Here is a 26990-nt window from a genome sequence, read left to right as displayed (position 1 = left end):
TATAACTGGGGCATCAGGTAGTAATGAATTTTATAAAATGGAAAAAATAATACAATTTTGATGAAGCAATAGAGCAATCAAAACTTAATAAATTTCGTCCTTTGTGCGTTGCTAGAAGTCAGGCCTTAGCATGCCTCTCTGATCTTTCCGGACCTTCAGTGTAGAGTTTTGTAGTGCAGTCGATTTCAATAATATAAGTCGCTTTCATACGCGCATTTAAACCCATAAAATATATAGTGGAATAAAAATTTTGGCGAGAAATCGATTTGAGAAATGCTAAATATTTGGTATTTGATTTACGTATGCAATGCATACGTGACTAACATTGGCTCTTTTTGTGTCAACTGGGCGCGGTCGCAAAGGTCGAAACCTCCTTTAAGATGTTAGCTTCCGTTCTTGCGCAGTTACAATCTTTGACGTCTGAAAGAACTCCTGAATCGAGCGAAGGAAGTGCATTATACAGCAAGATTTATGTGTTGGGAAAAAGGAGATATTTCTGCATTGGTTTTTCATTATGAAGGTTCCTGAATTAACGCTTGTCTGGCTCATAGCGTTTTTGTATAAAGCCTTAGGAGACACTGGTAAGCATGCTAATATTATTCGATCGTGAGAGCTTCGACATGGGTTGATATATTTTGCGATATTTTACTTTCGTGCTGATATTAAAATCTCTTGGTGCGATGTGCAATCGATTGTCGATTGCTCGGCGTAGATTTGTTCAATTTTTCTCCAATTTAAAGTAGAATCGCGCCGCGTTTTGACTATAAAACGGGCGAAGTGAAAGCGTGTGAATTGACGAACACGAATTCCTCAAAAGTTTACATCTTGCCTGATTCAAAGGCTTGAAAGAAGTTTCCAGCTGTGAGGTGTATGATCAAATTTGACGTTTAGCTCAATAATGCTGAAGTTGATTGTTTGCGTCAAGATATTATTTCCTTTTATTCATCTATGTTCAGTTTAATGAGAGGATTATTTCTTGTAGAGCAATAATACAGTTGTTAAAGTCTTGCTTTTTCATTAGCTAGCATAATTCAAAGCCACGGTTTTAATATCCGGCCAAACGTGGGCATATGGTCGATAAGAAACTAGCCTCAGGGGTATAGACAGCTTTGAGAAATAAAAATGAAGAAATAACGATGTTTCTTCGGATTTAACGTTGTAGATCGGGATTGTAGATAGGGATCTCATCAAAGTACATGTAAATGTAATGTGCTTTACTCAAAATTTTGTCCACTGCCCAGACTTATGAGCTTATGCACCTGGCAATTTTGAGCCTCTCTATGGGTATTACCAAAGAAATATAATCGAAGATGCGAAGATCACTGCGGAAAAAAAAGGAAAATCTCAAGATTAAAGCGAAGTTATGAAAATTGACCAAAATTCACGTGATCAAATTGAGCAGTCAGATATAAAACTGTCAAAACTCGTAAACATTACAGAAAATATCTTTAATTTCTGAATTTTGGCATTTGATCACATTTAAAGAAAAAAAAGAACGAACATAAACAAAGATATGCTTGAAAAAACGAAGAATAAGATTTGCAAAAAAATTGCGAAGAAAACGAAGACCGTGGGTACCCATAGAAGGGCTCAGTTTTGATTATCATAATGTTTGACAAACGTGGAATCCAAAAATCTGTTTACTCTTTAACTCTTTTATCACGAACTATTCACTGATAACTAATATCTTGATCAAGCACATTGAAATGTTCTGCAATAATCAATCACTTAATTTCTGTTTACCATGTTCATTATTTGTGACCTCTCACGCGAAAACGTACACTATGGCTTTTCCGTTCCTGCACGGTAAACCGTGCGGTAGCCGTTCACTATCCGTTCTCGAAAAATTTGCATCCGTGCGCACGGCCAAGGTCATCCGTTCCGAAAAAATTTGCATCCGTGTGCACGGCTAAGGTCATCCGTTCCGAAAAAAATTACATCCGTGCGCACGGCTAAGGTCATCCGTTCCGAAAAAATTTGCATCCGTGCACACGGCTAAGGTCATCCGTTCCGAAAAAAAATGCATCCATGCGAGTTAACCGTTCAGTAAAAAATTACATCCGTGCGAGCGGCTGGAGTAAATCGTTCAGGAAAAGCAAACGCGATCAGTTCGGACGGCTTACCGTATCCGCTCAGAGAAAAATGCGTGGAATCTTCAAAGCTTGCCCTTGTGTAAATACTCACGTAACCCAAGAAATGCAAACGGATTCCTCTTTTACTCTGGCTACGAACAGGGCACTAAACGTATTTTTCTTTCTAATTTCTTGTAGTAGTTTGTATTTTTAGTCGATTTTCTGAGATTTTGATTCTAGTTCAAGGCAATTGCGTTTGTTTACATCGGAAGAATTAATTAAAAAAATATTTTGTCAACATCTGCAAATGACTTGTTATCCTTCAGATTTTATCTTACCACACGTTTAAACTACCCTTTAAAACAAACAACAACATAATGTAAACGCAAGTTCACGTTGCGAGAAGAATATTTTTGTGAACGCAGAATGATGTTGTTCCATTTCATTCAAGATTAGAGAAACAGCGTTTTCTATTCATCGACAGTTGAGTACTCCATTTGTGCATTAGCCTGTGACAGCCGTCAAAGCAAATAATTAGCAAACAAGACTCGTCGGCGTGTGCCAAAAGATCGAAAATTTATCTCGCCAAAAAAGTTAGTAAATGTTCAGAGCGCATCATATAAACTATCATAGTACATCATTTCTTGGCTTAACGAAGATTTGACCGTTTAAATCACCGATTTATGCCGAATAGAACCAGAGTTAGCATTTTTTTAGCTACTTGCCGTGATGCTTCAATAAACAATCAATTAGCAAACAAGTCTCGTCGGCGTGTGCCAAAAGATCGAAAATTTATCTCGCCAAAAGTTAGTAAAATTAATGTTCAGAGCGCATCATATTTACTATCATAGTACATCATTTCTTGGTTTACCGAAGATTTGACCGTTTAAATCACCGATTTATGCCGAATAGAACCAGAGTTAGCATTTTTTTTAGCTACTTGCCGTGATGCTTCAATAAACAATCAATTAGCAAACAAGTCTCGTCGGCGTGTGCCAAAAGATCGAAAATTTATCTCGCCAAAAGTTAGTAAATGTTCAGAGCGCATCATATAAACTATCATAGTACATCATTTCTTGGTTTAACGAAGATTTGACTGTTTAAATCACCGATTTATGCCAAATATATCCAGAGTTAGCATTTTTTAGCTACTTGCCGTGATGCTTCAGTAGACAATCACTTAAAGCAAACAAGTCTCGTCGGCGCGTGCCATTTATCACAAGTTTATATCTTTGCTTGTTCGCTTGATCGATTAAAATTTATTATACTTTTTAGCCACGCTGGGTTCAAGCCGAAGAGATTTAAATTTTTAATGGCTTTTCGAAACATTAAATTTTGGTTGTCAGTTCAAAGTTATTTTTTGTTGTTTTAAGCTTGAAATTTACCGCCGCTAGTATAATAATTTCCGCACCGTCTGCATACAATCACGAATTAATTCTGTCTTTTCGCGTTCGGGCATTTACAGCTATCTGTTTAAAACTTTAGGTTCCGCCGTTCATCGCTATGCGTTCCGAATAAATGGTAAGCCGTTCAGTAGCTCATAGCCGTGCATTCCAAATTTTTCGACAGCCGTTCGGTTGTTCATAACCGTGCATTCCAAATTTTTCGTCAGCCGTTCGGTTGTTCATAACCGTGCGTTCCAAATTTTTCGACAGCCGTTCGGTTGTTCATAACCGTGCGTTCCAAATTTTTCGACAGCCGTTCGGTTGTTCATAACCGTGCGTTCCGAATAAATTACAAGCCGTGCGTTACCCGTTCGGTAGCCGTGTATTTTACCCGTTCGGTATAAAGCCCTTAGTGTACGTTTTCGCGTGAGAGGTCACATTTGTTGAAAGAATTTAAAAAATAATACACCCTTTCCAAGAAGGCAGTTGGAAGTTTTCCATTGATAAGATCTGCAAAGAATCTTTTGAGGAATTGACTTGCAGGAAATCTTTATTTCAACTCATGATCACAGTGTACCTGTGACATGTGACAGATCTTTTGCCCCTGTTACATGGGGCGTGTTTAAAACATGGAATGGTGAAATAGTTTATAAATGATATTAAAAATAAGAGCCAAACTAAGTTAAATGATATTACCGTTCCAATGGAATCCACATCTGTTGCCTGATGTATTCTGTGCACAACGTAAGGACAAGGAAATAAATCGCGACAAATTAAAGAAAATAATAATAAGGGGTATACAAATTAGTATCTAGACTACTCTTCAAGAAGTAAAAAATTAATTTGCAGCTGTTCTAATGTGAGGCAAGCAAAGTTGCCATTTATATGCGAAGAAAATGATAAATTTCACTGAAGCACGTGAGGCGGTGGCACGTAACGCTGCTGTCTCGCCTTTTTGCTGTTTTGTTCCACGGCTGTAAAACAGAAAACAAAGTTATAACTTCGATGTTAAAGGATAAGGACATGAAAAGTCCAATTCGAAAACATGGAAAAGGAAGAACTGTTTAGTTGAATCCTTCTGTCATGCTCCTTCTGAGGTGAGGCCAATGTCAGCCGCCTTTTTGATTTAAAATATCCAAGACAAACAGCAACTTGTTAACAAGAAGAGACTGGAGTTATAAGGTCCGTGACGGAGAATTTGTGATTTTAACGATTGGATGTAGTTCGTTCCAGTATTACAAACGTTAAATTTGTGATTATTACTTATTAAGCTTACACTGTATGTTTACCCTTTATCAAAACTTTCTTTAATTTGTCAAGATTTATTTCCTTTTCCCTACAGTGTTCACAGAATAAATCAGGTAAAAGATGCAGATTTCAGTGGAACGGTAATATCATTTTTTCGACTTTTTGCTTGTTTACAAGCAAAATGAAGGAGAATAGCAGTTATGTGGGGGAAAATGTGGAACCACATTCTTGTTAACTCTCAAGGGACTGTTTTAATTTCTCAAGGGAATATTTTAATTTCTCAAGGGATTACTTTCCGCTGTGGATGATCACTTGCGATCTCGTGGAAAAAACATGACTTGTCACATTTACAAACGTTATATAACAATTTTAAAAGTGACATGTCAGCTTTCTTATCTCAACGCACGTGTGTCTGAAAGGCGATCTATAAAAAGTGTCGCACAAACAATGGATTGCGTAACTAACGCTAAAACACGAATAAATAATCACTAGCACTTACATCGTTTAAAAATTACAAACGTCAAAAATAAACCATACCAATAAACTCGCTGAGTTTTTTGGGGGCTTCTTTTAGCTTAGAAGCGGTTAAAAATTAGGCCAAATTTGGTCGCTGCAAGCGCCATTCTATTTCGTCATCAGCCTAGGTCGTTAGGGACGTGACCTCGCGTTGACAGCAATGTTGCATGAATCGGCTTTACAACATGTAATCGTATCTACGCAGTTCGAGTGGAATTTCAGTCAAAGACAGCAAAATTCTTTCGTATTTCATCTTCAAATATAATTCGAAAACATTCACTGTATATATGGCTTTTGTTTAATCCTTCTTAAGCCCACGAAGAAGCTGTCTTGATATCCGACCCTCGCAGAGCCCAGACAAAACGCAGCTTGAGTGTGTCGATTTGTTTACGCCGCAATTATATGCGCAATGTTTTCGCCGACAGTAGTCGGAAATATCCGTACTGTTTTTTCGTGCTTTTTTCGTGGAGCAATCATAACGATACGGCCTTGAACACATTGAACAGCGGTCTACCTATAACAATTCAAATATGGCGTCGCAAAAACAAAGCGTCGAACGCATATTTTGCTGTTTCCTTTGCTAATTTCGCTGCCGTAATCGACTGCCTCGAAAGGTCCTTGCAATTTTAAAGTATATATAGAATTGTCAGATCTCGGTGAAATTTGCACTGTTTATATGTGTAATGTTGAGGAATATGTGTATTATAAATACCCGGCGCGGACGAGCCATTTTTGACAAAATTATATGGCTGCATTTGCTCTGCGTAATGATAAGTTCGAAGAACAATGCACAGGATAAACCTTCCACTCATACTTCATGCAAAAAAGTCGGTATCTCGAAGAGACTTTGATTTAAATTTGGCTCTTATCTTTCATATCATTTTGCCATTTCGTCATTTTGCTATTCTGTCATTTCCTGTTTTAAACATGCCCTGGTACATGCATATAACCTGCGATCAGGCGTTATTTTACTCGCGGCGGAAGGGTTAACGGAAAAATAAACGCCTGATGCAATTACTTGTCGAGTCGTCTGTAACTTGAAGGCGCTAATGCGACGCGACCACAAAAGGCACATGGGGAGTCCGTGCAGGCCTGTCTTTTAACTTTATTTTCACAAAGCGGAACAATATCTTCACCAACCGAAATGCTACTCTCACAGAGATAGCATGCAGCAATTCTTGTTTTACTTTTTCGCATAACTCATCTATGAACTGCCATTACCTTTGCCAAAATGAACCTTTGACCACCTTTGCTGCAAGCTCAGTTTGCACGACTTCGCCAAATTCCCGACAACGGAGCGACTTCCTGTAAATTATGATTGGCTCACGCTTATCTGAAGCCATCGCTGACATTCTCGTTGACAGATACTTTAATTAGGGGGCGGCAGACGACTCGACAAGTAATTGTATCAGGCTTTCCTTTTTTTCTCCTTCCCTCCGCCGCGAAAAAAAAGAAAGCCTGATCGCAGGTTACATGCATATATATCAATGCATGTTTCTTATCGACGTGAAGAATTACCAGTGAGAGTAAAATTTACACAAGTGTTGACAAAAACTGTCAAGTTTTGACCAATCAAAGGGTATACCAGAATTTGGTATATGCACTGGAATGAGCTTTTGTTAGAATATTAATAGTATTAATATTTAACAATTATTTCACGAGCGCGCATTGGATACGAGATGGAGGATAGCCAACGAGGCTATAACTATTTTGTATCCAGCAAGCGTGAGCGGAACAATTATTGTTATATTAAAAACAGGCAAAGAATTGCAATATTTGAGCTCCCTGCAGGCTGCTCTCGTTGATGCGTACACAGGAAGAAAAATACCTGCAACACCTTAAAAATACCAATTATGTACAGTATTTTTATTTGTCGTACATTGTTTCAATGTAATTCTATTGTCAAGCTCTTAGTCTAATTATGAGACTACAAGCTCTCAACTGATAATCTAATTGCTAATAAAATAAATACATGTAGAGGATATTGCATGCTGCCAAGTTTCGAGTGGTAAAAACAATATTAAATATTTTTATGGAAGAGTGTGGCCAATGAGTAAAATAATGTTGTTTTTACATGGACAAAATAAAGTTCATATCTTTAAGCTATGGTACAGTGTATGTAAAAAAGATTTGCTGCTACAGTCCCAGATGTAGCTCCATATAAATTTTATGAGTGGTATGTACATGACTGTATATTTTCCAGTAAAGTGCTCACATCTATACCACAATCAATCAAAATTATTAAAATGTACATGTTTGGCATATAACCAAAAAAAAGTTTAGGTGGTGTATAAAATGTGTAAGTGGTGTTTAAATGTCAATTATTTAATATTGATGATGATGATGATGACGATGATTCTTATAATTACTAGTAGTAATTAATCACTGATATTTTAAGGGGAGTGCATTCGACCTATAGGTAAAATAGACCCAAGGTAGGCAGGCAGTGGCAAAAAACCGAAATGTTCGGCCTCTAAGTAGTATGCATGCCTTATACCAAAGTTAGTTATTATGCTTATACCTCACTTAACGTGAAGAGGATAAGTGTGAGAAAGATTGCATGAGGAGCCAAACGAACATAATTTGTCTCCATAGTGAATTTGACAGGATAAATTGGAATGACTCTTATTTGAAGAGGTTAATAAACTGTGAAAAAATGTAGATTGTAGCAGTTCTTGATAATTATGATAAAGCAGCATTTTTCTTTGGATGAATGCTATCTTATCAAAGCCATTTAAATGATTCATCACACAAGTCGTGATCGTGATTATTTGCCAAAGAAGAAAAAGAACCTGAAATAATGACCGGAATGGCAAAAGCTCACTGGCATCAGGATAAATGCAAAGGAAATCGAAGTCGCTCCTGGCACTTTCATGTGAAACTCACATCAAACTCACAAAGCATAAACAAAGCCACAAATGCAAGAGCAATTTAGAGATTAGTGATCATTTAATCCACTCCATAAAAAAGAATGTATTGAATGAATTATTATGTACACAAAAATAGTTATTTCACTTGACTTGTTATCCTTTGGCACTAAAAAAAGTTTTAAACTTCCACAAACTTCTAGAAATACTTTCACTTCGATTTAAAATTCCACAAAGTACTTAAAAATACAGATGACATAATTCATACTGTAGTTAACAGTAATCCACTACACGCATGTAACATTCAATATACAATGATTTCCTTGTCAAAACGTCTAGTGTTTCTAGAATAACAATATATCACAAATTTGATCTGTATTATACCTACTCTCATTGCATGTAATTTTCTAACAATTTGTAGTTTTGTGCAACATATAATTTTGGCATTTTTTCTTCAGAAAATCTTGTTGATGAGCCGCGGGGTGAGGGACTGTGGTATTGGAATGTCAAAAGAGATAATTCCAAAGGTGCAGGGGTGAGTGTTGCATGAGAAAACCTGTCAATCATGTAGTTTGGCCTAGCATCACTGGTACCAGTAGGCAAAACCACCAGGACATCTCTACCGGCTAGAAGATCCCTGACAGCAGATTCTTGCTCCGGTTTCAAGACAATATTCCTCACATTAGCAAGATTTAAGTTTCTTAAAGGACTTGCTAATACGTCCATGACCGCCACCATCTTAGTTTGTGAAATACAATTGTGAAACTTGCATTTTACAATACCCATTGTTTCCTAGCCAATCAGAATTTTGCGGCCGCCAGCGGCCGCAGAAATAAACAAAAGGGGGTTCTTAGAGCAGGCGTCCCTCCCCTTCTCATCCCTACTCCCCCTCCGTTTTTTCCCTCTTTCTCTCCCTCTTCCCAACTCCCCCTCCCTCTTGTTTCCGAGTCTTTGTTGCAAATAATTTATAAGGCCATGCTATATAAATTTATAACTCTTTGAACTCGCATTTAATTAATTTCACATTTGAACCCTTGATAATGGTGTTGTGAGGTTGCCGAAACGTCAGGAAGTAATATTGTTTGTTTTTACTTGTGTGTGTATTACAAAATCATTGTTAATTATGAAATTTTATGGGGACAAAATAAGTCCCAAGAAGGGTTTGGGAGCACAAGAGTTCCTGTAAATTTTCTGGCAAAAGGGATGTGACCTGATGGGGACCTTGGATGAGCTCAAGCCTAATATACCACTATTGCCACTAGCTCTGGCCTCAAGTTTGTTGATGGTAAAATTTTCCAGGATGAGCGGGTTGCTGAATTAGAATTTAAAGACTGAAGCGGATAGAAGATGCATGCTCCTGGTCCATTCAATTGGAAACAGCATTCATTCGTCTAACGAGCTTGAAGTCGATTACCCTTCACAGCACGGAGATGGAAAACTTCCCATACTTGACTTAAGGGTCTGGGTGGAGAAAAAGAACAGGGTATAGTAAAGAGCGAACAAGGGCGACTGGTCAGTGTGGTGTTGCATGAGTTTTCCTACAAAGATGTTTCCTCCAGATCCGTGATTAATGCAAGATCAGCCTTACCATGGAACTGCAAGAGAACGGTACTAACTCAAGATGTGTTGAGAATATTTCTCAATTGCAGTAGAGAGCTCCATTGGGAAACTGTTGTTGCCCGTGTCAACCACATGATGTTGCGACTACAGTACTCTGGTTACATTCGGAAGTTTCGTACCGAAGTGGTAAGATCAGCGTTGACTGCCTACAACCGCCTGATAGAACTAGATGTGAGCAGTGAGGCGCTGTTGTACAGGCCAAGAGAGTGGAGAAAGATGGATCGAGCACAAGAGAAACGGAGAAAGCGCGAGAGTTGGTACAAGAAAAGAGGGTTTGACACAGTGATTTTCGTGCCAGCAACACCAGGCTCCCAGCTTTAACACCGATACATGAAAGGGATCAAGGAGACAGGGTTTAAAGTTAGAGTTGTTGAGCATTCGGGTACAACGCTCAAGAGCATGTTACAGAGGTCAGACCCGTTTAAAGCAAAGCGCTGCGCGAAAGTCAATTGTCTGGTCTGCCAAACTGACAGAAAGGGATCTTGCCACAGTACAGGGGTAACTTAAGAGCTACAGTGTAGTGTGTCAGGCTGGCTGTAACAAGTACATCGGAGAGACGCCACAAAGTGCTTTCACTCGCAGGAGAGAACATCTAAATGCTTTGGAACGGTGGGAGGAGAGCTCTGTGATGGGGAGGCATTCTTGTGACAGGCATGAGGGGAACATTCCAAACTTCGTAATGAATGTAACAGGAACTTTTTGCGAGGATGCTATGCTGAGACAGGTCACAGAGTCGGTTATGATTAACAAAATTGATGAGAGGTAGCTGTGTAATTAACTCCAAAAATGAGTGGAAAAATGTCTGTGTCCCAAGAACTGTTATCACGCTGTAGCGAACTGAAAAACTTTTGTTTCCGAGTCTTTGTAACAAATAATTTATAAGGACCTGGTGCCGAGTAGTTGCTTTTCGTGTGTTGCTACATGACATATGTTTATATTCAAATTTTGTATGGCCAACAACTGACGAAGTCTTAGACGAAACCGGTTTTAGAAATCGCATAATGTAAATAAGTGTGTAGAAAGTAAATGTAAATTACATTTTCAAATCAAGATGACAACATGTTACTTTTATTCGTATTAAACAAGATACTTAATTATTTTGTTTTCCTTACAAAAAACAGCTGTGAAAGTCTCAAAAACTTTAAACTGTAATCTCTGATAACCAGTTAACTTGAAGTTTGTCTTCTGTTTTAGTGGGTCCACCCTTCTACTGTGAACAAGCAATACAAAGCTTGTGATATCAGTGATGGGATCACAAAGGAACCAAACAACTGGTTACAAACAGACTTTATTGATGTCAGGAATGCTAAGCGGCTGGATATTGAAGTGCATTACAGCCTCCTTAGCTGTCCAACAAATGCAGGTCCACACTGCAAAACATACTTCAGTCTCTATTCTTATCATACTGATACCAAAAATCCTATTCCTGACCCAACTAAAGGGGGATTTAAAAAAGAAACAGTCATAACGCCACCAATGTTGCCTAAACCTGGAGATACAGTAAAAGACAATTTTCTTGGCTCAGTGGTAACTAAAGCCAAAGGCATATATCTGGCATTCTTAGATCAAGGAGCCTGCCTGGTATTGGCAAAAGTTGTCATTAGCTTCAGATACTGCCCTGAGACGGGCAGTACCTTGGTTACATTTCCAAGAACAGTTGCTCCAGCAAATGACTCAAATTTAACAGAACAAGTAGGAAAATGTACTGATGTAAACTCAATTAACAAAGTCAAGCTATCAAGTGTTTGTCTCAGTAATGGAGAATGGAACAATACAGATGACGTGGTGTGCCTTTGTAAAGCTGGTTACGAGCTTGTTAATGGAACTGTGGCTCCACTGGAATGCAAAGGTTTGTGCTGTTCATTGTTGGAGAGAATATCATATCATAGGGTGTTATTAAGTTAATAGATCTATAATATTTTATAAACATTATACACCTGTACCTGCCAACTCTCACGCCTTAGGCGGGAGTCGTACGCCTGCGAGTTGAAAACTTTGATCTCACGCCACCTCTCGCTTATGAACCAATTTCTCACGTCTAGTCGAAAAATGTTTACTTAGTTATTACAACCATAACCAACACACTTTCCTAAAAAATGATATGTTAACTCAAACCAATGTGAGAAACGAAAACTCCATGACGATACTTTCCCCAACATCTCAGAGTTTTGACAAGAAAAGCATTGGGAACGAGGTCGTGTTTAGCAAAACACGTCCACGCACTGGGATCGGGATACATGTATGTTTGGAACGTCTTTGGAATACTTTGGACGTCTTCGGAAAACCTCAGACACTCTCAGGATAAAAATCTCACACCTTAGACCCAGAAAAAGTTGGCGGGTAGATAACATGTCATTCAGCCTATTAAATGTTGTGACATAATTTCTGACTGCATATTAAGAATTCAGTTTCTTGACAATAAGATGCCTCTGGGTACTACACTGTAAAAAAAAAATATGAATTACAAAATCTTCTTCTTGGCAAGCCAAGCCTTGTTAAAGCTGTGGTCTGTGCCACTCGGGTTCTGCTAGAGCACAGGTCTGCCTGTGTGCAATCCCTTCCCCTCCCCCACCACCACCAGCGAGACAAGCATCTTCCCTATTAGTTAAACCAAAAAATAATACTGTATGTATAAGTCTTCTTTTTTTTAAATTTTATTATCTAACATCTAGAATGCCCAAGTGGTTCATACAAGAGTACAGTCAGCAATACTAAGTGTCATCAATGTCCTGCGAACTCAGCTTCTAATGCCGAGAGAACAGCTTGTACTTGTGATGAAGAATTCTACAAATTATCAGAAGTGGCACATTGCAAAGGTATAGTACATGTATGTTCACTTATGTAGCACTTTTTAGTGGACACCCTATCTTATTTTTCACCACTATCTGGGTTATGTTTGAGGTTTCCAATGGAATTAAGCAATGTCAACTCCAAGAGATTGTGAAATTCTTACAACGTACACTGCACAATCGCCTGAAGTTTATAAAGATGTACACACGTGTTCAGAGTATGCATCAATAGTCATCTGTCTTAGAAAGTGAGGGTAACCTGTCGACCAGATTTCTGTCAAATGTTATACTTCATGGCACCCCAAATACCAATGAAAATTATCTTCTGACAGAACACATTTTTGTTTCATGTTTGTACCAGAGCCAGTAATAATTAGAAAAATAATCTTAATGATAATAGAAATAATTAATAAAATTATGCAGTAGAATAATAAACTATTACTAACATTACAATAATATTAATTATAATTTAAATTACTTTGTTCTTACAATTAAGCAGATTGAATGGGTGTTAGGGATTAAGACATGAAGAACTCTTTGAGATAAACACATCAAAATGTTTTTTTTTCTATTCCTTAGCTCTGCCACAAGGTCCATTATGGGCTAACACTACCATCGTCAAGGCAACATACATTGTCATTCATTGGCACCGCTCCCCAGATGATACTGGAAAGCTAAGATATGCTGTGGACTGCTTTAGGTGTAAGTCTAGAGAGGACAATAACTGTAAAGGGTCTTGTGATCGACAAGTGAGATATTCACCAGGAAAGGATAACATAACTGGCGTCAACGTTACAGTGCATGGTTTATCATCGTCAAGCTTCTATCTGTTCAGAGTTTACTCTGTGAGTGAGTTGAATCAACTGGAAAGTGACAGGGATAAATGGAAGTATGCCCAAGTATTTGTGGAAACAAAAGGTATTTAGTTTTAATTATTTTTGGTATTTTTGTAAGAATTAAGACAGCCTCTTTGTAATGAATGTATTTAATACATTTTTGCTGCTACACTGTCTTGCTTAAAGCAGCACAAAAGATTATCGGGTCTTGAAAGAAGGCCAGCAGTTATAATCCTTGGCAGCTTGAATTTAGGTCACTTACATGTACTCTGTAAGTGGACCACTTGTCATGTTTAAGTGATTTTTTTGTAAGACATTTAATGCAACTCACTTAAGTTATGAGTACACCGACAGTCTGTGTATGTATACCCGTAAATGTTACAGGTGTTTTATGCAACTTGGCCCTGGACTCCAGATCAAACAATCCAAATTTAGCCTGTGGCCAGGCTCATTGTGTTGTTTTCTTGGACTCATGGTTCCTCTATCCACCCAGCTGTATTAATGGGCACCAGTGGAAGTAATGCTGGCAGTTACCCTGCAATGGGGGGGAGGGGTACTCCATATAATGCCCTATACGGGGAGGCTCCGCCCGAAAGGGGTACCTTTTTCAGGCTTAAGGTATATGAAAGGGTAGGGATTTTACAAGTTTTGGTATACGAAAGGGTATGGAAATCTGTCATTTAGGTATTTAAAAAGACCTTTAATGGGAGGCGCGGTGGCCTAATGGCTAGCGCGCTCGCCTCCGAGTCGAACGGCCCGGGTTCGAGGCCTGGCTGGGGCGCTGCGTTGTGTTCTTGGGCAAGACACTTTACTCTCACAGTGCCTCTCTCCACCCAGGTGTACAAATGGGTACCGGCGAATTTACTGCTGGGCGGTAACCCTGCGATGGACTAGCATCCCATCCAGGGGGGAGTAGCAATACTCCTAGTCGCTTAATGCTACAGAAACCGGGATAAGCTCCGGCCTGATGAGCCACTTGGCTCGACAGCAGGCTTTACCTTTTTTACCCTGCAATGGACTAGCACCATATCTGGGGAGGTGAGGGGCGGGGGGGGGGGGGGGGGGAGTAGAAATACTCCTAGTCGCTTACTGCTACGGGAACCAGGATAAGCTCTGGCAAGATACATTACACTGGCCTAACAAAAGTTCTACCTACCTACCCAGTAATGGAAATCTTGTTGATGTAAAAATTAAACATAATTACCTTATTATAGGAAATTAACGCGTCATGAAATTAACGCGAATTTCAAACTTTCGCGTTAATTTAAGTCGCGTTAATTTTTGTTAACGTTAATTTCCGCGCCGTTAATTAAGTGGAGCGTTAATTTCCATAATGTTAATTTCCATCATTTTGGCCTCAATTTTTCGTTACAGTCCAGATGTTTTGACTCCAAGGAAAAAAGCATAATTTTATCTGTCACTATCATTGATGCTGTGAAGAACGCTCAAAGTGGAAAAAGTACAATGAACATTGTTTTCGTTTAAGATTACACGCCTACAAGTGTTGAAATAAACTTGTTCCTGTTGTGTATGCCGCGTTAATTTCCTTCATTTTGAAATGTTACCCTCTCTTTCGCGTTAATTTCCTTTATTGGGAAGTAATTTTTCCTTCAAGTCGCATTAATTTCAAATACCTTAATTAACACAAGCGTTAATTTCCTATAATAAGGTAATGGGCACCAGTGGAAGTAATGCTGGCAGTAACCCTGCAATGGACTAGCACCATATCTGGGGAGGTGAGGTACAGGGGAAGGGGGGAGTAGAAATACACCTAGTCACTTACTGCTACGCGAACCAGGATACGCTCTAGCTGGCAAGATATGTTACACTGACCTAACAAAAGTTCTACCTACCTACCCAGTAACGGAAATCTTGTTGATGTAAAAATTAATATAATTATAGTTGTTGTTGAAAATTATGATTTTGTCTTTGTTTTTCTTAGAGGGTAAACATCACCCAACTGAAGGCGGAAGTGGTAAGGTTGAGTTTTACATCTTTTGAGCATAATACACTGTACATGTGTATGCATGCATTTTGGTAGATCAGTTTACACCTAAATGCTACAACCATAGACAGAAGTACATGATGTAATTGGAATGCTTACGCTTAGAAGATAAAGATGCAGTTACTTGACGCTTAAACTTTCTCATTGGTGCATGCAAACATTTTTAGAGGTCCCCGTCCCCCCTTTCAATGTTGAACCCATTTTGGCTAAGGATTGTCTGTGCAATATGTTTGGGAGCTCAACATTGAGAAGGGGAGAGGGAGAGACGAAATTGATTTTGAAATCATGCCAACACTTGTGAAGAGGGTTGTAGGTTTTAGGGGTGACAAATGGCAAGTATTTGGGACACTGCGAGATGGTGAAATTAAGTTAACATATTTTCTGTGAATCCAGCCTTGCAAAAGGAATCAGGACATCTAAAAGGCATCGGAAAAAAGTTAAAAAAAGCAAGATTCATGAAATTTGCCAAAAATTCTGCTAGACACGTTTCTTGAAGGCCTTATCAGCTTTCACCTAGAAATCTTGAGCTCATAATCTGATTTTTAGCTATTTGCCTTTTCTTTTGTACTAGGTGGCACCAACCAGGCAGTGAAGATGGCTCTGTACATTGGAGCTCCTATTGTGGGCGTCCTGGTCTTGCTATTTATTATCGTTGCTGTATGTTTCTGTAGGTAAGAAAACTACTAAACAAATTTTACCAGTCTGATTAGCTGCATGGTTACAGTCAAGTATATTGTTTAAAAGTATTTGACCAGTCAGCGCACATTAAGAGTTGTCTTTGTCAGTTAATACATGTAGTGAGTGTAAATTTTCTAAATCGACCAACAAATCCCCCCCCCCCCCCTTCCTTGCAACATTACTGTAAAATACTGCCCATGGCCAGTGAAATGTAGCTTTACTTGAATGCTAACACACTAGGGTTTCATACACAGACTTAAGTTAAAAAAAGTTAGAACCACCTTGCATAGCAAAATAAACAGAACCACATAAAAGAACAGCTAAGAAGCTTTCATTTGGATGGTCACACACTACGGTTCCATTCACAGACTTAAAAGTTAGAACCAACTTGTACAGTATAATAAACAGTGTTACATAAAAGAACAATTTAGTAGAAAAATTTGAATGGTCACACACTAGGGTTTTACTCACAGACCTTAAAGTTAGAATCACCTTGTACAGCATAATAAACGGTACCACACAAAAGAACAGTTAAATAAATTATGAAGCTTTCATTTGAACGGTCCACACTTCAGTTTCATCCATCAAAATCACTTTTGATGTCCTCTGCCAAGATTCCGTTCACAAACTCAAAATTTAGAACCACCCTGCCTGGTTTATTATTTTATGGACCAAAGGCCGCTACTGAGTTGGTTGATATGGAAGACACATGTCTTCATTTGACAGATAAATTTTTACATGTACTGTCGCAGAATTGTTCAGGAACCAATGCTCGGCCTGGTACAAAACATTTCATTTCACAAAGAAAGAACACGTTTCACTCACACTTATAATTTGAATTAGCTCCAATATTCATTTTGAAATAGAACAGGCAACCTGGAAATTTTCTTAAAGAAAAATAATGACATTTAGCCCGTTTGTCATTGAAGATTGCAAGTCATTTTCCACAGCTGTGAGCACAACATTGTGTGTTTTAGTCTACATCGTGTAGCATCATTGAAGTTTGTTCACCAGATTGCAATTGGACCCTTGCTGTGTTGCAACCATGAATGAAAATTGATAGCCTGCATAGCTGGCGGTATTGCTGGATGCTCAAGCCACTCGCGGCTGTGCCGCTCGTTGTCGCGGCTTTGCCACTTGCTTGTGCATGCATTGAAACCCAACAGTACCTATGCAGGCTAGAAAATTGACAGTTTGAGCTACAGTCTGTAAGATCAGGTAACTGTATGATAATGATTGTGGTTTGTTCTTTCCAGGGGCAAAAACAGAAAGGGATACCAACCACCAGTAGAGTTAAAGGATGGACAGGGTAAATAAACATGTCCCGTTTTGTTACATTTTCACTTCCAGAACTCTCAGTTTGCGTAACACAAAACATTTTGTTCCCCTGCTTTGAAATTAAAACCTGTAAGTTTGCATACCGGTGACGCCGGTAGCTGTATTGAAATCTGCGCCATGAAGTGCCTCTAACTGGTTCATTTGCACACAAGAAAAACCCTGTTTATTCGCATTTGCTTTGGTTTTGCATTACCACGCTTAGTTATGCTTAGTGGCTTGTTGGTAAACCTCGCGCAAATTTCTCAACCAATCAGAAGTAAAACAATTAAGCCAATCGTGACTTGCTCTTGCACGGTTTCCTGTATTTGCTTCGAGTTTTGATTGGTTTCACTGGATTGTCTGTGTCCTTTGTGATTGGCCAGAGTGATTACTTCAGGGTTTGGTTTTAAGACACAATCGAAAATCGCTTTAAGGTGAATGAATAACTTTGTCAACTGAGAATCGCATTGACCGACTTAAAAGAAATACACGACGATCAGTATTTCGAATTTATCGATAACGACAAGCTACTCTTAGGGTTAAGAAGTCAAGACAAAAAAGAAAGGAAAAATAAAGGGAAACTGTTCAAAATAAAAATGTTTTCACTGGTCACACAACATTTAACCCCCATTTAGGTTAGTTACGAGAAGCGTTATGTGCATGTCACCTCTGGTAAGCTTTGTGAATGAACTTACTATGCAATAACCTTTTTTTTTCTTTTTTTTTTCCTCCTTTTTTTTTGCCATTTTAGTTATTTTGCCCTCGCATGGTCAGAGGCTTTACATTGATCCCAGCAACTATGAAGACCCTGAGGAAGCTTTGAGAACGTTTGCCAAAGAACTTGACAAGAAGTGGATCTCGTTAGAAAAGATCATTGGAGGAGGTACGTCTTTCACTAACAGTAATAGCTAGCTAGTGTGTAATTCGCCCGAGAAAATTGTCTCGGCCTTAGACCAAGTTGGCTTAAAACAGACAATATTCCGCAAAACTGAGCAAGATAATTGTTTTATTTTTTAACAAACTGTCAACGAAAAGTATTTTACAGTTTGTAAAACTGTGGTTATATTAATAGCAATTTTTGGGCAGGATATATTTGTTATGTACGGATGACAGATAACAAGAGCATTTCCGCCATTTATAGGCATCGTGACAATTTGTTAAATAGCAAATCATTGTCATTATTGAGCGAGCATTGTGTTGTTTTAGGTGAATTTGGTGATGTTTACCAAGGGACGCTGTCACGACCAGACGAAGAAACTATTCTTGTTGCTGTCAAGACATTGAAGGTGAGTTTTCCAGTTCCTCCATCGCCCTAGCTCGAGAGAGTGTGCTAGAGTAAGTAAGATTCCTTACCCCTGACTCGTCCCCAGTCGTCTTTTGAGTCCGTCATGAGTCGACTGCTGAACACGGAGGGAATCATGGGATCATCCCTCGCGTCTTGCAATTTTCGCAAAAGAGACGACTGGGGACGAGTCAGATCATTACCCCGTGTTTGAGGGTGTTTCACGTCACTGGCCGAGATGAAAAAAGTATGCTTGTGCTAAATGGCAAGTATCACGTGGATCTTGTGTAATTTAAAATACTAAGAAACAATTCTTTTTTTTTTTTCTTTTTTTTTTACTAAGAAACAATTCGGTGTTACATCACATGTAACTGAAACCTTTTAATAATGGTCCAAGTTTGTTATACAGTACATTATCATCTAGTGTACTAAAACTGTTGACTAGTGTTCTCTGGCCATAATGAATTGCAACTTGAAAAGTTGCGGTTGAATTTTTCAAATTTTAGCCAAGTTCTCACATTTTTGTTTCCAAAATACGCTGGAAACGGTCATGATTTGTTCTTTTCCCAAGAATTCGGTTGATGTCTTTCTTGTTGGTGTTCTAGGGTTACAGTGTATTTTCTAAACAAAAAGAGGTGTTATAGCACAGTTTTGACGAAAAACAATCAAAATCCTCCCCTTTATTACTTCCCCTTTATCCTCAACGTGTAACTGCCGTTTTGTTTTTGTTTGTTTGTTTGTTTGTTTGTTGTTCCTGTTTGTGGTTGATATTTTTTTTTTGATTAACCTAGGCTGGTGCTGCTCGCAAAAACCGTCAAGATTTCATTGCCGAAGCGTCTATAATGGGGCAGTTCTGTGACCCAAATGTTATCTTTCTGGAAGGCGTTGTTACTAAATGTAAGTTCAATATTAAAACCGCTGCAAATTTGACACCTGTTTGTAAAAAATGCCCTTTGACATTTCTAATGTTGTTTCATTTTATTATTTTCTTTTCTTTAATAGGTACACCTTTGATGATTGTTATCGAGTTTATGTCAAATGGTTCCCTGGATAACTATCTCAAGGTTAGTGTTGTTTCGCAAACTGCTCGTTAATGAGGAAGGGTGGGAGACAGGGAGGGAGGGAAGCATCGGTCACACGTGAGAATCTTTATAAGTTGGTGTGCTTACTAAGGCATCTGCATACCAGACGACGACTCCAGGGGCCGGTTGTTCAAAGGGTCTGGTGGGTATCGCTTTCCTCCGGATAAATCGCTATCCAGGGGATAAGTGTTAAAAAAAAGAACATGCTGGATGACGACAGAGTTATCTTTCCCTTGAACAACTGGGACAGTTCTATGTAAGTCCATCGTCCAGACCGCAATGTAAGATAAAGCTTTCCACCGGATAAATCACTATCCAGGGGATAAGTGTTAAAAAAAAAGAACATGCCAGATGACGACAGAGTTATCTTTCCCTTGAACAACTGGGACAGTTCTATGTAAGTCCATCGTCCAGACCGCAATGTAAGATAAAGCTTTCCACCGGATAAATCGCTATCCAGGGGATAAGTGTTAAAAAAAGAGAACATGCTGGATGACGACAGAGTTGTCTTTCCCTTGAACAATTGGGCCAGTTCTATGTAAGTCCATCGTCCAGACCGCAATGTAAGATAAAGCTTTCCACCGGATAAATCGCTATCCAGGGGATAAGTGTTAAAAAAAGAGAACATGCTGGATGACGACAGAGTTGTCTTTCCCTTGAACAATTGGGCCAGTTCTATGTAAGTCCATCGTCCAGACCGCAATGTAAGATAAAGCGATACCTTGTCTACAGTTATTCAGTTGATATCGCAATTTTTACGGCAATCTTATGGTAAGTTTTGCTCCTTTGGGCACATGCGTTATGGATCATTCCACAGGGTACCCATTAGGTTGTTATTTTTACTACAATAGTGCCCTGTTTTATAGCAACTCATTAACATCTGACTTTCTTTACAGAAAATGGACGGAAAATTAACCCCTCTGCAGTTGTTAGGAATGGCCCGAGGTGTCTCGTCAGGCATGAAATATCTGTCTGAGATGAACTTTGTCCACCGGGTAAGGAGTTTTTATCGACTGATCACATTTACTTTTATGACATTTTTGGACAAATTTATTTGGTTGTCGTTCGACCATTAGTGATACCGAAATGTCATGACAATAGTTTTCTAAGGTAGAAAACACCAACTAACTGGTAATAAACTGAAAATAAACCAAAAGGGTTACGTCTGAGGAATATAAAGATGGTTTACGAACTGAACGACAAGCTTAAAAAAATTGGCCGATTCTTAAGATGCAACGTTCATGATGACGTTCCTCATTAACGCCATTTTTTACAGTCCCTGCTCTTAGAAATCGTCTTCTGTGTTGCGTTCCTTTTTCCTTATTCGCATATCTGTCTCAAAGTCGAAAAAAATCTGTATACTAATTGTTTTACAGTTTTAATTTTGCAATGTTATTTCTGGACTTTTTGAAATCAAGACGATATCTCCCTTGATGGTTTGCTGTGTTCTCATCAGCTATCTGCTTGACGTTGTTGTTGTTGTTGTTGTTGTTTTTTTTTTTTTTCACTGTAAGGTAAAAAAAATTTTTGGATCACTTATAAGCTGAGAGAGGGGCCGGGTGAGAGCAATACTGTTGTTAGGCAGTGACTAAATAACCGTTTGTTTCCTTCAGGATTTAGCTGCTCGCAATGTTTTGGTGTCAGAAAACATGGTTTGCAAAGTAGCAGATTTCGGTCTGTCCAGAGAGTTGGAGGACTCGGCTTATGAAACAAAGGTATGTACAGTGTACATGCTGTATCAGATTCTGGCTATGAATGTGCCCGGCCGCGACTTATAATTACATGCGCGTCACAAAGGTTTTGCGTGCAAGCGCTGGAAACGTTTTTCGTTTAACAGCCCGATTGCTCATAACAATGGAAATTGCTTCTTTATTTGCAAAAAGCGGTAATGGTTTTCTCGTTGTATCATCCACAACCTCTGTTGTAGTTCTTCTTAGCCGAAACTCAACACTGCTGAATTATCACGCAACTCTATATAGTTTTTGCATTACTTTTTTGACTTGTCACACAACTCATATAGTTTGTACGTAACTCAGTTAAAGTTTCGCACCACTTTCTTAGTTGAAACAAAACTGCGTCACGTTGTTGTCACGGAATTTTCTCACTACTTTCCTACAACCCTGAAGGTTTTTCGTTTCAGTTATTACGCAAATCCTTTACGCCACTCAACACTCGTCGCTGTGGCACCTTTTTTTGTGTCAAGCTAGGCGAGGGGCTTTTTTTCTTGGAAACGCCTCAAATACATATACAACTATACCTTAATGGTGTGCGCCACCTAGTGATGACATTTTTTTTTTCAATTTTTTTTTTTTCTTTAGGGAGGCAAGATTCCTGTAAGATGGACGGCGCTTGAGGCGATCGAGTATCGTAAATTTACTCCGGCAAGTGATGTGTGGAGCTATGGAGTGCTGTTGTGGGAGATCATGTCATTTGCTGAAAGACCTTACTGGGACTGGGGTAACTATGAGGTAAGAACGAAGGACTTGGCTTGATGTGATTGGCTGAGATCTGTTGTTGTTGTTTTTTTTGTTGCTCGTTGTTAAAAAAAATATCTGCAACTATACTAGATACTTCTTTTTCCGGTTTGTATGCTTCAGACAGCATGCTTGTCATTCCATCGGTACATAGATATATGATATAACGTATATAACCCGAAAGTGCCAAGCTCCCAGTGGCTTCATAGCTCGGTGGTAGGCCATCTGCACTGCCATTGTAAAGGTCATACATGAGAATTCCGTTACATCACTTGCTGAACTAATACCTCTGTTTGATAATTCGATAGCCAGTGTGTTACATGTCTGATATCTTCCTCGTACTGCGCATAGCAATCATATGAAATATCTCTTTTTTTCCCTTAAGGTTATGGACCGAGTGAAGGGTGGATACCGGCTTCCACCTCCATTGGTAAGTTGCGTGTTTTCGTCTGTATTTTCTGTTCGTTTGTTTCTTTTCTTTGTTTCCTTTTTTGGCCCCGGAAAGCACTAGTTCTCGAACCCACTAGATGCAGGAAACATTTCTCCGTTACTATTACGATTGAAAACTAAACAGGAGGAATTCTTGTTAATATTCATTTCCAATGTACAGTCATTAGCGGACGAGTATTGGGTTTCATTAGCTTTGCGCCCACCAGTCACGTGCCGCACACTCGTTGTTGTGGCTCACTGCTGTTGTTGTGGCTTTTCAGTTACTTACGTTCACTTTCGTAGATCCCACGGACTGGCGCAACTTGTGACACGGCGTCAATATCGTGTTTTTGCCTGTTTCCTCTTGTACCGCCACAAATTTCGAGTAACGAAAACAATACCAATCTGTGCGTTTTCTTTTGCTTTTCAGGGATGCCCCAAAGCCATTCATCAAATCATGTTGAACTGCTGGAATGCTGACCGGAATAAGCGACCCAAGTTCACCGAAATTGTCAAGAAGCTTGACCTACTAATCCGCTCTCCAGACAAGCTCAACGAAGTATCTACTACAGTGCCAAAGTAAGATAGCTTCCTTATATACGTTCTTTGTTGTTGTTGTTGTTGTTGTTGTTAGCGCAATGTTACGTGACGAGTCGAAAGAAGATTTGCGTAGCAGACTAGGTGTAAACAAACTACAATTACAGGCATAATTCGTGGGCCACTAGCTGTTTTTTCTCGGCACTTGAAACACAAAAATATCTAGTAATTCCCTCCCTTTCCATGTTGTAAAGCATTAAAAAAAAAACAATGCCTTCCATTGCTGGTGTTTGCAACCACGTGACAAGGTGGCCATGTTGGTGGTCAAACAATAAAAAATGTTTTCGCGGAATTTGCATGATAATAGAGTTTAGTTCGCAGCGGAGGGAAACGCTTTGCTCTTGTCCACCAGCATGGCCGCCGTGACGTCAGCTGCAACCCAGCAATTGCTGGCTATTTTTGCAACATTGTAAAGGCGAGAAGGGAGATCTCTATTTCATAGCATTCGTAACAAATTCTCGCATTATCGTTATTAGTCCAGTTCCTGAACTCTCTCTTCGCGCGCCTGGGTTCAACCCCTATAAAGGGCGCGCGAAAGAGAGAGTTCAGGGACTGGACTATATCGTTATTAGATAAGGTGTCCCACGTACTTTTGTCTGGGATTGTAGTTCAAGAAACAAAAGATAACGTACCAAAATTTGGTGAAAATGTTTCCGTGTCGAACTCTTGTTTCAGTAACCTGAAGAGAGCAGGGTGTCGTCCACACTAGTTCATGTTTGTCGATGCATTCTTGCCTATCGTCCACCGTTTGAAAATGTCTGCACTCTGGACAGCGTTTTTTATGAAAGCAATGAGTCTTTGCGATCGTGTCAGTGAGGACGACAAGCGGAAATGCAACAATAATGCATAGATAGCGCAGTGTAGACGGGATCTAGATTTTAGCCCCTCCCAAGGGTTTCAGAGAACAAGGGAACATGGCCATAAAGTAATTGGGAACACGAGTGTCTTAAAGGGGCTTTTTCATCAATTTTAACAGATTTTCAGTTCGAACAGCCAAAATTTTCATTTTTGTCGTAAGAAATAATGGTCTATTTTTTTTTTTTTTTTGCTATGTCAGTGCACTGAAACTGTTAAAAAACGTCTTCGGCGGCGGATGGCTAGAATGGAAATGAATTGCAACTTGAAATTTTAATGCTAAACGTTTCAAGTTGTTCCTGCGCGTCTTCAAAATAATCGATATTTAGCCGTGGTTTGATTTCTCTCCGCAAACTAAGACGTTATATCTTCCTTTAGTTGTTCGATGGTAATGTTTTTCATGGATTATCAGTTGCCTAACACTAATTTCAGAACATTTTAACCAAAAATTTGCGAAGTAACCTTGACGTAGTTCCTTTAACATGTGTATTGCGTGACTTTTTCCAGGTCACCCAAAATCGAATACAGTGACTCGACGACTGTGAAAGACTGGTTGGAGAGTATCAAGATGGGCCAGTATCATGATATGTTCTGTAAGGCGGGCTTCACACAGCTGCAACAAGTGGCCACTGAGGAAGAGCTCGATCTCAACGACATGGGAATCAAGCTCATTGGCCACAAAAACAAAATCCGAAAGAGTATCCGAGAAGTCAAGAAGTCCCTGGACAAAGAACCCTTCTCTCAGGCGTAAAGAACCCTCTGTCCTCAACATGGACTGGTGACAAGTGATCAGAAATCGCGTGAGACTGGACACGAGGACATGCGCCGAAGCGTGCTGACAAGATGTAGGATAGGCGAAATAAGCAAAGTATGGCGTTGGAGAAGTGTGCGAAATTTCAAGTTTTTATTTCGAAATAACATTAATTTTTTGTTAGAGAACCACGAATCTTACTGTATATAATTTTATTGTATTGCAAAGTTATCAATTTTGCCATATTGCAATTATTTTTTACAGTGCAATCGCTAACATAACTCGCCCGGTACAGCGCGAAGCTTGAGTAGAACGAATCCCGAAGGCGCGAACAACGCCTTTCTTAGCTCGTCCCGATAAATATCGATGTAAGAATTTCAGTTAAAAAAATTCTCAAAGACAACATTGTTGCTTTCAAAGTACCGTGTGTTTGATGAGTGCTGTGTGTCCCATTTTCGCTTCTTTTCTGTGAAGATAAAACTCGATTAGACAATGGAAAAATGCGTAATGTATTGAAAAATTCTTTTTCTCATTATGGCAATATCGCATGTGAGAACTAAATGTTTGCCTTTTTTGCATTGCGATAGAATTGTTTGTGAAAATTAAACCAGTCCCAAGCATCACAGATGACAGATTCTCGCTGTCGAAAACTCATTTTAGGAAGCCAACTCGCATTCGCTTCATTGTTGTTATGAGGAGTATAGTTTTAGGATAATTTAAGCACTTTGTTGAAGTGGAAAGTTGAATTTAGACTAGGTGAGCAGCGATATACATGTGCACAACCTGCACGCTCGCACAAGTAACTTTAGTTAATTTTTTACTTGAAGTTATAATTTGTTACAGAAGATGTAAAATAAAATACATAATTGACATGCCGAAAAAAGAATTTGCTAAGGTGTCATTTGAAAAATACCCCTTACAAGGGGCTTAACTTAATCAGATAACGCTAGATCACATAAAACGCAGTTTAGATCACCCAGTTACAAAAAAAATGAACAAGTATAAAACCAGTAAAAAATGCTCAGTAAAGCAGAATATTAGCGTCCTTTAGTTAGCTCGATGTGGGTCAGTTTGGCGCAAAAAGATCAGATCTTTCGAGAATGACAGTCGACGATGGTTTAAGTTCGCGTCTTGTTTGACAGCGAACTCAGTCGCGAGTTTTATAGAGTTTTCGTGCGTTTGTTGTCTGCCTTTGGCGTTCAGGTCGTTCGACAACGCGCAGTTATTCGACGAGAGTTGAATACTTTCGTCCAACGCCCTAAACGGGTAAAGTCGTATTTTAAAAGAAAGAAAAGCAGCAACTTTATTTTCAAATACTGTTAAACCACTTCTGTAGGGTAAAGTGTTATAGCCACCTCGCTTAGGAAGGATATTCAGGAAGTTGGAAAATCAAAATTGCCAATAGCAGTTTCGTATAGTCTTTTGTTACTTCGTTCGTGTAGACGCTTGTCGAAGTTTTTTGATTGAATCATTACAAATAATAATTGTAGAAATGTAGTCAACTAAGTAAACAAAACCTATATTAATATCGGTATAAAAATACAATGAATGAATATGTACATAGCATCGTCACTATTAATTTATTATTTTTACTAGTAAATTGAAGATAATACTTTTTTATGTTTTCTTTTTACCCTTTTAGTCCCAAGTTCGATGCTTTTATTTCATTTAAAGATTCCAGATATTTTTATTAATATCAGTTCTACGAATTTGGCGGTTAATCAGAGCAATAGCCACTAGCTAGATTGTTTTCTTTTTGATTCTCGCCACCAATCTTCTGTGGTGTTTATTAGCATTTTAAGGAGTTATTACATTAACATCATTAGGAGTTTAAGGGTAAAATTACTGTTACCTTCAATAAGTTTACAGAGAGACAATATAATTGTAATTTTGGTTAGGTTTTTCATGAGTTCACAATGTAGAAAATTTAAAATTGTATATTGCGTAGATTTTGTATAGTTTGCCCGCAATTTTAATTCCTTCGAGTTTTGCAAAACTGGTTTAGCGTGCATTTAAATCTATATCTTATTTTTTGACAATGATTTGTAGTAAAAACTGAGTTTTGCGCATTATTAGTTTTTGTCAGTTTTCTTACAGAGATGTTTTCCGTTTAATTTTGTAGAGGTTTTGTTATACGATGTACAGTTAACAATGTGAAATTCTCAATAAAGATGTTTTGAACTTCGC

At 38.8% G+C, this 26990-nt stretch overlaps 1 protein-coding gene across 1 annotated transcript; it reads left to right on the top strand.

The window, feature by feature from the left end:
- Nucleotides 1–385: 385 nt before the first annotated feature.
- Nucleotides 386–26990, top strand: LOC144658120 (ephrin type-B receptor 1-like). Its single transcript, XM_078518458.1, has 18 exons — nucleotides 386–581; nucleotides 8547–8623; nucleotides 10903–11557; nucleotides 12381–12524; nucleotides 13077–13415; nucleotides 15276–15308; nucleotides 15910–16009; nucleotides 17273–17325; nucleotides 18085–18216; nucleotides 18540–18619; nucleotides 19407–19512; nucleotides 19618–19679; nucleotides 20594–20692; nucleotides 21311–21412; nucleotides 22016–22165; nucleotides 22557–22601; nucleotides 23031–23179; nucleotides 24560–26990. The coding sequence occupies exons 1-18, from the start codon at nucleotides 515–517 to the stop codon at nucleotides 24801–24803; spliced, it is 2637 nt and encodes an 878-aa protein (XP_078374584.1). The 5' UTR covers nucleotides 386–514; the 3' UTR covers nucleotides 24804–26990.

The sequence above is a fragment of the Oculina patagonica genome, chromosome 6, assembly GCF_052425735.1.
Source record: "Oculina patagonica isolate OP01 chromosome 6, crgOcupat, whole genome shotgun sequence".
Lineage (NCBI taxonomy): Eukaryota > Metazoa > Cnidaria > Anthozoa > Scleractinia > Oculinidae > Oculina > Oculina patagonica.
This window is presented reverse-complemented; position numbering and strand designations above follow the sequence as displayed.

What these genes read in the sequence shown, in the direction of transcription:
- LOC144658120 (XM_078518458.1), top strand. Translation starts at nt 515, where the DNA reads ATGAAGGTTCCTGAATTAACGCTTGTCTGGCTCATAGCGTTTTTGTAT. An exon ending in AGAGTTAAAGGATGGACAGG is followed by an intron (nt 17,326 to 18,084) that starts GTAAATAAACAT and finishes TTGCCATTTTAG; the next exon opens with TTATTTTGCCCTCGCATGGT. An exon ending in GGGACTGGGGTAACTATGAG is followed by an intron (nt 22,166 to 22,556) that starts GTAAGAACGAAG and finishes TTTTCCCTTAAG; the next exon opens with GTTATGGACCGAGTGAAGGG.